Raw genomic sequence first — 12692 nt, forward strand, 5'->3', positions numbered from 1 at the left:
TCGGGCCAAACGGAAGTCGAGGAATCCAAACGGGTGAGGAGTTATGAAGAAAAACGGAATTCAGCTGAAGGAGGCTGAAAAACCAGTCCAAAATCTCAACAAAGGGAGAAGATGAGAGAGAAAACCACACATGTGAAGTTTAGAAGGCCCAGGAAGGTCCAGGAATGGCAAAGGAGCATGTAGAAGGCACTAGAGCCACCTGGAACTCTAGGGGGGCCACTGAAGGTACATGGCCCTCTAGGGAGCCCATTAAAAATGCCACATCATCATTTCCCAACAACCACTCTTTTAATTCCTTGGAATGCCTTTGGGCCTAGGGATTAATTACGCTTATGTGCTAGGCATCATGCCGCGTTTAATTACACATTATTAAGCCCACGCTTGGACTTTTAAAACCAAAGTTGTCACGGTCTTGTAGTACATTAAAGTACTTAGAATTTCACGCCCCCGTGACAGACTTGGTATGAGTACCCGAAGAAAACTGGGTTTAAGAAGAAGTGGGTTAGTAAAGGAAGTGTCTCACGGCCTAGTGGCCAAGCCAAGCACGCAAAGCTAGTTGAGACTCCTTCTAAACCAAGTACCATCATTGGGGTGAAGAGAAAAGTAACTCCAATGGCAGCCCGGGCTTGGTCAAAATCTTCTTTGACCCTAAAGCAACAAGAGAAAGCAAGGAGAGAAGGCTTGTGTTTTGGATGCCTTCAACCTTATCAATGGAAATATTGTCCACGAAACAAGGATCATCAAATGGCTGAGATGGTGATCTCAAAGTGTGACATAGAGATGGAGGGAAGTCCCAGAGGAGAACAAATGCAAATTCAGCTAGCGAAATCTTCTCAGAGGCTAGTGCCTGTTTTTGTTATGTGTGTCTGTTGCTAAGCTAGTAAACAGTGCACCTAATAATATCCTATCAAAGCCCGCAACAACGGGGTATACAGCCTTTAGCGATACAGAGCTGATCAAGATGAAGGGACAAGTGGCCAATCATGACATCATTGTGTTGTTTGACTCAGTGTCAACGCACAATGTAATTAACTTCAAGCTCTGAAATTAAAGACTAGCCCATCTGACTATGCATATACACTCAAGATGGCAGATGAAAGTTCAACTAAAGTATGGGACCAAAGGGTTACCCAGTTGGAACTTCAAATTCAGGACTATGCGAAGAAGCTTAATTTCGCAATGACAAGGCTTGCTTTCCCAGAGATAGCCCTAGGTAAGGCTTGGAATTCTAAGAATCCAGCCATAGACTAGAAAAAGCATATTTATTAGTTCAAGATGAACGATGTGCTGTATGTTTTGCGAGGTGTAAAGGATTTGCCTCGGGGACCATTAATGTCCGTAATGGAAGTTCGAAAAACTCAAGAAGAGTTTTTGTTTCTTGTACAGCATCGATAGAGCCGATTGATGGTCCATTGGCTAACACTAATGTTACCCAACATGGGGAGATGGCCAAGTTGGCTGATCAAATAGCAGAGTTGTCGTAATGGAAGTTCGAAAAACTCAAGAAGAGTTTTTGTTTCTTGTACAGCATCGATAGAGCCGATTGATGGTCCATTGGCTAACACTAATGTTACCCAACATGGGGAGATGGCCAAGTTGGCTGATCAAATAGCAGAGTTGTCCTCTAACAGTTTTAAGGATGAGTTGCCTTATGGGTTACCTCCAAAGCCGAATGTTTAGCATAAGATTGAACTTATCCGAGGGGTGGAACCTTTAAAAAGGCCTCCCTATAGGTTAAGTTTTAATGAAGAAGTAAAGGTGCGAAGACAACTGGAGGAAAACCTCAAGCTAGGGCAAATTCAGCCCAATTTCTTACCTGACCTGGGGCCTTCGGGACAAGGCATCTGCTACTCTGTTCCGAATTCCTGTGGTATGGAAAATCTGAAAATGATACATTGACAGCATGTTTGCCCATTTCATATGCTTCGCCAGTGATATTAAAGAAAAAGAAAAACGATACTTTCCGCCTCTGTATAGATCACAGAGCACTGAATAATATCATTGTTAAGCACAGGTATCCAATGGCTCCGATCGACGACTTGCTAAATGCATTACATGGAGCCATAATTTTCAGCAAGATAGATCTTAAGTGTGGCTACCGTCAGATCCGCATTAGTGCCGAGGATGTGCATAAAACTGCTTTTAGGAGCAGGTTTGGACATTATGAGTTTTTGGTAATGTCATTTGGACCTACCAATGCTTCAGCTACATTCCTCATGCTTATGACGATTTACTACGCCTGTATATCAGAAAGTTTGACGTACATTTTATTGACGATATTCTTGTTTTCAGCAAATGTATTGCTGAGCATCGTGAACACTTAAGAATAGTGTTATGTATTTTGAGGAAAGCCAATCTGTATGTGAATTAAAAAAACATTGTGCTGTGCATGGTAAGACTTGAATATTTAGGATTCATTATTACTCCTGAGAAGGTGGAAATGATCCAACGAAAGTGGCTGCGATACTGACTTGGCCTATCCCTCAGAGTTTGACTTCTTTGTGATCATTCTTGTGATTTGTCCAATTTTATCGAAGGCATATCAAAGGATATTCCAAGATAGTATCGCCACTGACTGATTTGACCTCACATAAAGTAGCTTTTATATGGGGACAGAATCAGCAAGAAAGCTTTAACGCCATAAAACAAGCTGTGGTCTCAGGACCAGTATTAAAAATTGTTGATCCCCAAAAACCATTTTTCATAGAAGTGGCAATGCGGTAGAAGCAATTCTCCTCCATGAGGGAAGGCCAATAGCCTTTGAAAGCAAGAAAGAAGCACACGAGCGACTCCTCCCTCCCCGCCTTCGCCAGAGGATATGGTATGGGAGAGTCCAGCATTACAGCTTGGAACATCTGGGTTGCCCACTGCAGTTTTGTGATGAGAGGCTAACAGGTTCCCATGGCAGCCACTATCTAGTAGCCATCTGGTAGCTACACCATGTGCAGCATTTGGGAGCATGGTACTCCAAGTTCTAGAGCTACCGCAGAAAGGCAGGAGGTTTGCCGTGCAGGTATATTATATGTCATTACTGCAAGAGGTATTCACTGGTTGCATAGACCTCTGCTAGCCCCTATTGCGGAGATTCCCTAGGCAGTGAGCAGAAACAAGCTGGTTTCTTTTTGACAGACCAGATGTTTTTTATTTCCCCATGATCGGCGCCTCAAGGATTGCTGAATTGTACAGTTGATTTTCAAGTTTAATAAAAGGTTCTTTCCTCTGAAAAAAAGCAAAGATTCCCAGAAATTTAGGGTAAACCATTGCTTACTAACGTATAAAATCAAAGCAAAGGATATATCTAGCAAGTTTTAGGCTCAGAATAAGCGCATCACAAGACTAGGCTAGATTGCAGCCTCATCACTTGGCTTCAAAGACTGCACTCCTCAAGCCATAAACATGATAACATGAAGTGTGGAATTAAAACGAATGCTTGAATATGTCAAAACTCATTATTTTAAAAAAACTAAAACAGGCAAAACAAACATGCAAGGGCAATGTATAACCTTAAGATGATCAACCCAAGGGCTGAAAACCATTACATGCATCATGATTCATGCGTAGGGTGCTACTATCTAGAGAGGACAAAAACACCATAATGTCTCAACATGAGCACCCATCGAGAGGACACCCTCGTGTCCACTTAATATTTGTGCGTATATGCACCATCCTAAGTTTCGATCAACCTCCAAATATAGAGACAGACTCAGCATCTGCACCTAGAGTTCACATTTTCTGCGCTAGAGTTCATCGCAGCAGTCCTACACCAATCCCACTGCTCAAACCTGATAACTTAAGCAGAATAGTTGAATTGATCATCCTGAAATTCAGCTTGACTAAGGCCTGCTCATGATCTTCCCGCATCTCTTGAAGCTGGGTCATGCGGGTGAAGAGAGCCTCGGACTATTGCTGCTGCACCTGCATCATAGCCTGCAACATGGCTGTCATGTCAGACATGGAAGCGTCTGCAGGATTCTATGGTTGGGGTGGTGGTGGAGGCACTAAATCCTCATCCTTCCCCCGTGTTGGACTGCTCACTAGTGCTCATGGTGTCCTTGCCGGATCTTGTCTGGACCATAAAACAATAGAGCTGCCCCTCAACTCACCCTCCCTATCTCAGGAAAGAAAACTGAAGCACTGATACCAATGTAGCGGGAGATAGACTATTCTCTCCCTCTGATTCTCTCACTAACATCCACAGCATCACTTTGTGTATTGAATGCATCATCTTACAGTTGCAATTAGTATTGAGCAGGAGCGAGAGTGAGGATAGTCTATCTCCCGCTACACATCTCCAGCCACAAGCCTCTAGATTGGTGTCCTTGCCGGGTCTTGTCTGGCCCATAAAACAATAGAGCTGCCCCTAAACTCACCCTCCCTATCCCAGGAAAGAAAACTGAAGCTCTGATACCAATGTAGCGGGAGATAGACTATTCTCTCCCTCTAATTCTCTCACTCACATCCACAGCATCACTTTGTGTATTGAGTGCATCATACTTGCAGTTAGTATTGAGCAGGAGTGAGAGTGAGGATAGTCTATCTCCCGCCACACATCTCCAGCCACAAGCCTCTAGATTCTTTATGCAACATGATCTACTGTCATATCTCTGCTGTCAATTCTGTGCAACTGGCCGACGGAACTTCATCTAAATAAAATCATCATAAAGCACCTTATACCTGTTCCAATTTGGACATACAGAAACATGAATATGCTCCACTGTTATATCAACACTGCACCATTCTGGGAGTCAAAATCAAAATATCATCAAAGTAGAAATCTCATCTGAAGAACGCCTGACCATCTGGTGTGATAATCCAGCCTAAATCAATCACTCTTGAAGACATTCTGTCTTACCTCAAAAGTTTCAGATACAGCTGACAAGACTTAAGTTTCTGTCATACTTCTAGAACAAAATCTCAACAGCAAAAATGTTTCTTCAGCACCTCCCTGATGATTAAAAAAAGTAACAGTACTAAAATGCTATCTTTTTGTTGGGTTTGATTGACTTGTTCAGATTTCCATGTTTTATCCTCTGACTCAGAATTTAATGAATCCCATCATATACTTTTTGGTTCTGCAGCTCAATATCTCATACAGCCCATTGTACCTCACCACAGAGTAAATCTTGAAAATAAATGTCAATAGGCTCACCATTGCTTGCCTGAATGTCTGAACCAAAAACTGCCCTCCCTGTGCTCAATATCTCACCTTCCTACAATCAAGCAGGTTCAGCACCAGGAGTATTAGTAAAAATTACAAAACGCATTGCACTTTCAGCAGTGACAGACATATTAAGAAATAAGACACCTTTCTCTCAGCATGACAAATTTTGACAAGGCCAATGCCCAGTAATGTCCCAGACAGTCATCATGCGCATTGCTTTCTTCATATCTGTTATCAACTCTGACTCATTAAGTAATAAAATTGACAAAACTATTTCATTTCTGTTAACATCTCTGACTCATTAAATAATAAAAGAACCATTATGTACCACAAGTCTCCACAAAAATCCAAATCAATTAATCAGTTGGAGGAGAGAGACAAGAGGCCTAGGGAGGAAGAATGATGAAAATAAGAGGGGAGGTAGGGACATTAATGAGGGGAGGGAGCCCCCTTCTAATAGTTGGAGAGGGGCTTCTCCCCTCATGAGTCATGTCCCTGAACTTATATCAAAAATCCGCTTTTTCCAACCTGTGTGCACTACTTGAGTTCGCGGCTTCATCTAGACCCCCCCCTTAGAAGAGGCCTTCACCCAAAAATGAGGACACATGCATAATGGGGGCTTGAACCAGTTACCATGTTCTCATGCATGGGGCTATGACATCCCCACCAGTTTCATCAGCACCCAACAGTGGGTGTAGACAGTGTTGGAAAACAAACCTACAATTGTCTATAACATAGCACAACTATTACAACATATAGATAAACCAATGTCCTTGCAATTACCAACTGAGAACACAAGACATCTAGTGCGGAAGATATGCCAAGGTACATCACCCACTGGATCTCAATTCAACACCCACAAGAAGATAGGAAGCACTTTCAGATCTAGGAGAGACAATACACAGATGTACAGCCCAAAAGATCTCATAAATAGATATAGAAATAAGTACAAAAGGAGCTACCAAACCAACACCTGCAGTAGGATCTGGTGTGATCTCGTAGACGACTCATTTTCCCACTGTGTGCTCTAACATGGTACCAAAAGCTAGAACTTGAGCTAGAAGTACATGTTCAGATACTTTCCAACAGGGCAGACCCAGCCATTACAGAAGCTAGCGCTAAAGGAGCAGGCTAATCACAATCTATAGTCCACATTCTCCTCATCCAAGCTATAACTGCCAATGAAGCCGAGTATTTTATTTTGGTCTCTCCCAAACAAGTATTTCTAGCCAAAAAAACTGTAAAAAAATAGGTGACAGGGCAACACACCACTACAAATAGAAAGAGTTTATCACAAGATCATCAGGCAGAAACTTGCACAAAAACTTCACAAAGTGAAATAGACATGTCAATACAGCAGAAACATACATCTAACTGAATCCAAGAACATGCACAAACTCATCCTCTAAAAACAGAACAAATAGTGCAGTTCCAACCTCATAACAATCACCAACAAGATTGGAAACCATAAACTCTACCACTACAGCAAGAACTAGCGACTATGCACAGATGTCATGAGCACCCAAGGAAGGGTGTAGACCATAATATAAACATATGTTCACCCATACATATGCATGGAGCATTCACCTATTCAAAGGTCTTCATGTTGAGTTTCTGTCAGCAGTCCAGAGATAAAGGGCAGACTCAGCCATGACAAAGGCTAGCACTAAAAGAGAAGGCAATAAAACTATAGTCCGCATTCTTTCCATGCAAGCTACAACTGCCTGTGAAGACGAGTATTTCAATTTTTAGCCTCTCCCAAATGAGCATTTCTAAACAAAAAAGCTTAGAAGCTGATATGGCAACAAACCACTACGAATAGAAAGAATTTATCAAAATATCAGCACGCTGCAACTTGAACAGAAACTTCTCATGGTGAAATTTGCATGTCCACTAATATGTATCCAGATGTATCTATGAACATGTCCAAACTCACTACTACAAAGAAAAAGAATTCATCACAATAGCCAATTTGCATCAACACCAATACAGCGAAAAACATTGCATCTCCGCCAATACAGCAAAAAAGATGAATCCAAGAACATAGCCAAACTCATCCTCTAAGCATCTCTTCCATCGAGTTGCATATCTGCATTAGATTGCTGCTGTGCACTAATGTACTGCGGGGGGACGGTAACTATTTAGACCAATGTGATTGTGCAAGGGCTGCTTGCAATCATGCCCCTTTTCTAAAGTGTCGTAACAGCCATCTTCCTTCTGCTCTCCACTGTCATACTCCCGAATGTGTTGTGATGCAGCTTCTGAATTATAACTATCATGCATATCTTGTACTTCCTGCACAAGCTGCTCCTCCTCATTGTGTGTAAGTTTAAGACAATGCTGGATACTCACCTCCGCCTTGAAAACCTTGTCCTCAAAGTTTGCATGCCTAAAAGTATCAAGTGTAAGCGCATCCAAGTCCTTGCCTCGCTGGCCAACATCTCCACAAAGTGCTATTGCAAGAGACCAAGGTAAGCCTATAGTTGGGGATTAGGCAAACTTGCCACAACAAAAGTTGAGGATCATAAAGAACAAAGGCAATCAGCATCTTTCCGAGGGTGGTGATCTCATAGGGCATGATAATGTTATATCCATGTCAATAGAGCACCATGGTACACTAATGCATGGGGATTTTACTGGAACCCCACACAAGGTGCATTTTGGGCACAAGGCGAAGTATTTATTACACAACCAGCCCAATCCTTCAATCTATGCGAAGCCTATTAGTGAGCAGTCCATTATGATCTTGCCCATGGGAAATTTCAGCCAGAGACTTCCACTAGACCTCGGTCTTGAAAATGTTGTGTTAATGTTGAGCGCGCTCCTCGACAAAATTCTTGAATGCCTTTATTGCTCGATCATCTTCCAAAGGGTGATATCCTTGAGTTGCGTGTAGGGGATATGTTGGAATGGGAGTAAAAGGAAAGCAAGAGAGCAGAGAGCAAAACATCAAAGCTGGAATAGATAAGATGAAGAAACTACAAGTGTGGAGGTGGCCACACTAACCCACTAACTGTGGTTAGGAAGAAAAACCTCTAGTGAGGGAAAAGTGCCCCTAACTCACTTACGGATTACATTGATCACTGCCTAGAATATGCCAATAATTCTAATACCCCCCTGCAATGCCAATGTGATGATATACAAGGAAGTGATCAATCACCAAAAGGAGATAAGCTCAGGGCACTGCGAAATGCCTCAAACTTCTCACGTGGAAGTGCTTTAGTGAAGATGTCTACAACATTGTCATGTGTTGACACATAGATCATATTGATCTCCCCTGCATGCAACTTCTCTCTAACATAATGATAATGAACCTCAATGTGCTTCGTGCAAGCATGAAACACAAGATTCTTTGCCACTGCTATAGCACTCTGACTATCAGTGAGAATTGGAGAAGGACCCTCCAATAAGATATAAAGATCAGCAAACGATGCAGCCAAACACATTCAATTGTCGTTGTGAAAGCTGCCCTGTACTCAGCTTCACATGAGGAAGTAGCCATAGTAGATTGTTTCTTGCTCAGCCAAGAAATGCAAGCTTTGCCCAAAAAGAAACAATTACCACTTGTGGACTACCTAGTGTCATAGTCTCCAGCCCAATCTGGGTCACTGTAAGCATGCATCTGCAAGTCACTCCCCTTGGAAACATCAAGCCATAAGACTTTGTGCCTTGCAAGTAACGGAAGATGCGTTTTACAGCCTGCCAATGTGTTAGTCTTTGGGCTGTGCATATACATGCTCACCTGAGATACTGCATACTGAATATCGGGCTGTGTATTGCACAAATAAATGAGGCATCCGACAGCCTAGCTGTAAAGTGTGGCATCCAATGATTCACCTGCATCATACATAGTAAGCTTCAGCCCTGGCTCCATGGTAGGCTTACAATCTTGCATGTTAAACCTATCCAAGAGCTTTTGCACATACTTGGATTGAGACATAATAATGCCATGCTTGTCTTGTATGAAATTTAACAAGCCCAAATCTATCATGTCAAATTCAGCTTTGAAATCTGCAATTATTTCCTCATTTGACCTTGTGAGCAGCATGTCATCTACATAAAGAATGATGACCAAAATATCCCCCCCATCCTTCTTGATGCAGAGGGTGCTTTTAGTGGAACTATTGTGTAACCCACTTGCCAGGAAGGCATCAATCTTAGCATACCATGCACGTGGGGCTTGTTTTAGTCCATATATAGCTTTTTTCAGCTTGCAAACTTGAAGTGCATTACCCGAAAGTTCAAAGCCAGGAGTTGTGCATGGCATTCATCCGGTGCACATTATCCTTGGCTTCTTGAAAAGTTTCAAGTTCTTCTTCATCAAGAAGAGTACCTGCATAAGCTGATTCAACAGAAAGAGCCCCTCCTATGTGCCTTGCTGCACTACGAGTTCTGCCAAGCAAAGGTGCCTCAAGTCTACTCTCCCTGAGAGTCTGTAGCAACCAATTCGGAACTGTTTTTGCTGCATGTATCTCTTGAATCTCTTGCCTGACAACATCATCCACTGCCTGTGGAAGAACAAAATCAGAATGTGGCTGAATCGGGGCATGTGGAGAGAGTGGAGGTTGCTGTAAATGCTGATTTTCAGCATGAGCATCAGCTGGGGAACCAAAAGCAATAGGAAGCAACCCCTCAAAAACATCATCTAAAGAAGCTGGAATAGTGAATTCAGCATGTGTATGAGCTGAATTCTCTGAAAAAATGACATCTCTACTCACAAAAATCTTGCATGTGGCAAGATTGTAGAGACGATAGCCTTTGCTTTGTGCACCATACCCAACAAAGATACACTTTAGTGTCTTATCTGACAACTTATGTCGAAACTCCACAGGCACGTGGGCATATGCAACACATCCAAAAACACGAAAGTGATCCATTGAAGGCTTCCTCCCATGCCAAGCCTCATAGGAAGTGATTGTCTTCAAAGCCTTTGTGGAAGCCCGATTCAAAACATAATTGGCACACATGAGGCCTTCGAGCCAAAATCTGGAGGCAACTTCTTGCTAGTGAGCATGCATCTATCCATCTCCATCAGAGTTCTATTTTTCTGCTAAGCTTTGCCATTTTTGCTATGGGATAAGCCTCACTGTAAGCTAATGTGTGATGCCTTTCTCTGTCACGGGGGCGTGAAATTCTAAGTACTTTAATATACTACAAGACCGTGACAACTTTGGTTTTTAAAAGTCCAAGCGTGGGCTTAGCATGGTGCCTAGCACATAAGCGTAATTAATCCCTAGGCCCAAAGGCATTACAAGGAATTAAAAGAGTGGTTGTTGGAAAATGATGACGTGGCATTTTTAATGGGCCCCCTGGAGGGCCATGTACCTTCAGTGGGCCCCCTAGAGTTCCAGGTGGCTCTAGTGCCTTCTACATGCTCCTTTGCCATTCCTGGACCTTCCTGGGCCTTCTAAACTTCACATGTATGATTTTCTCTCTCATCTTCTCCCTTTGTTGAGATTTTGGACTGCTTTTTCAGCCTCCTTCAGCTGAATTCCGTTTTTCTTCATAACTCCTCACTCGTTTGGATTCCTCGACTCCCGTTTGAATTCCTCGACTTCCGTTTGGCCCGATGGCATAGTTGCACGAAACGGCCGTTTCGTGGCCGAAAACGGAAACGACGAAACGGAAACGGCGTTTCGTCAAGAAACCGTTTCGTAAAACCTGATTTGCCCTAAACCCTAAAAGACGTGATTTCGCCACCTGGCTTCATCTTTCGCCGCCTCCTGCCCATTCCACTCCTCTAATGGCATATCTCAAGGTGTATGCCTCAGGCACACCTTGGTTTCTATGTGTGAGTGCTAGAGGCACAGTTAGGTGCCCATAAGCACAGTTAGGTGGTGGAAAGCCACATAGGATGATTGAGAGAATCTAGGAGCAGATTGAGGAGATGATTGTGGAGCTCTGAAGTCATCAGTGATGTCAGTGAGCATGTATGAGATGCCTACATAAGGACCTCACTCTTCTTCATTCCATAATGCAAGTATTCTGAGTTTGTGTCCACTCTACTCTTTCTTTTCAGTTCACCAACATGGTATCACAGCCATTTGATCCCCCTTGATCCATTTCTGCCACATCATCATCTTCTTCTCCATCTTCTTCTTCACCATCTCTTCCTCTTCTTCCCAAAGTTTGCTTAAGCCTGTTCTCCTCCGGTTCTCTACCATTTTCCACGCCCTTCCTGCTGGAGATCCACCTCGAAGGGACGAACCCCTGGCTGAAAGGAATTGAAGAAATACCCGCTCATTTCGTCGCCATTACACACAGTTCGTCGACCTTTGTTCCTGCGTTTTCTCTCAGCATACTCCATACTTCTCTAATTCCTTTCAGGGGGAGCTAGTCCATACCTAGAGCTATCCTGTGCTGAAATCTGAGCAGCAATGGTTGCATATTCAAGCTGAAAACAGAGAAAAACCAATCGAAATTGGAGAGACTAGCTATGGCGCCCTGACGTGTTTTTGCGCCTTTTCTTCTCAGAGGACCTTCTGTGGTATATCAGCTCTCTTTTGCCTCAGAAACCCCCTTTTCCTTTGCTTTGAAGAGTAAGATACAAGCCCTCCAAGTTCAGTCTTTTGATTTTGACAATTTTGATAAGTTTTTGAAGATGATGCTACATAAGATGCTATTCTAGCATTTCTGATTTTTTGAAACTTTCAATAACATCTGTACAAGTGTGGCTTCAGTTTTGCTTTGAATTGCTATACCTGGTTTTGATTGGGAAGTTTTCATTTTAGCCACCTCTATGAAGCATGTAAGAAAAAGCATCATTGATTGAATATTGGTCACTAGTCTTTGCTACATCAAGTGCTTATATTTGGAACCCTTTCAGTTGTTTTTAGCCTTGTAAGAGAGAAAGACACTTCCCAATATCTGGGTTAGACCCTCTCATGGCTACCATATTGAATATAGATAAGTTCAATGGAAAGGGATTCCACACATGGCAGATGAAGGTGAAATTTGCATTGATGAGGAAAAACCTCTGGGAACTTGTCAAACCGACTTCAACCGCTTCTTCTACAGCCTCCAATGCTGGAGAATCCTCAACTCCGACACGCCCGGCAAGGGATCCCGCTAGAGAGGAGAAAGCATATGGTATCATTGCTCTTGCTTTAGGAGATGATTATATTCATCACATCTCTGACTTAGAGTCTCCTTCAGAAGCTTGGCAGAAGCTTGACATGATTTTTGGTGCTAGCTCTCACATCTCTAAATTATCACTTAAAATCTCTTTCTTTGAATTGAAGATGGTTAGTGGCACTGCTTTGGCAGCTCATGTGAATTACATGCGGAGTCTTATGACTCAACTTGCTTCTATCAACTCTCCTATTACTACAGATGATGCTATGGCAGTGTTACTTAAGAGTATGCGTGAAGATTATGATCATATAGTTACCACTTTGAAAAATCTTCCTAATCCTAATCTTGAAGGTATTATCTCTACTCTCCAAGAAGAAGAAAGACATATGGAGCTCAGGAAAGGCAATGACACTGTTTATGCTGTAAAAATCCAGAAGGGCAAGTTTACACCTTGCAA

The 12692-nt window shown here is 42.6% G+C and overlaps 1 protein-coding gene across 6 annotated transcripts in view; it reads right to left on the minus strand.

Moving 5' to 3' along the window:
• LOC147893345 (transcriptional regulator family protein) overlaps positions 1-12692 on the minus strand; it is a 60001-nt gene that overhangs the window by 12660 nt on the left and 34649 nt on the right. For all 6 annotated transcript variants that reach the window (XM_087385946.1, XM_087385942.1, XM_087385944.1 and 3 more), the window contains exon 2: positions 5150-5210. In XM_087385946.1, the coding sequence (XP_087242072.1) occupies positions 5150-5210 (61 nt within the window). The remainder of the gene's footprint in view (positions 1-5149; positions 5211-12692) is intronic.

This window comes from Dipteris shenzhenensis, chromosome 15 (genome assembly GCF_047967505.1).
Source record: "Dipteris shenzhenensis isolate YYH24624 ecotype China chromosome 15, Dip_SZ_1.0, whole genome shotgun sequence".
In the NCBI taxonomy this organism is placed as follows: domain Eukaryota; kingdom Viridiplantae; phylum Streptophyta; class Polypodiopsida; order Gleicheniales; family Dipteridaceae; genus Dipteris; species Dipteris shenzhenensis.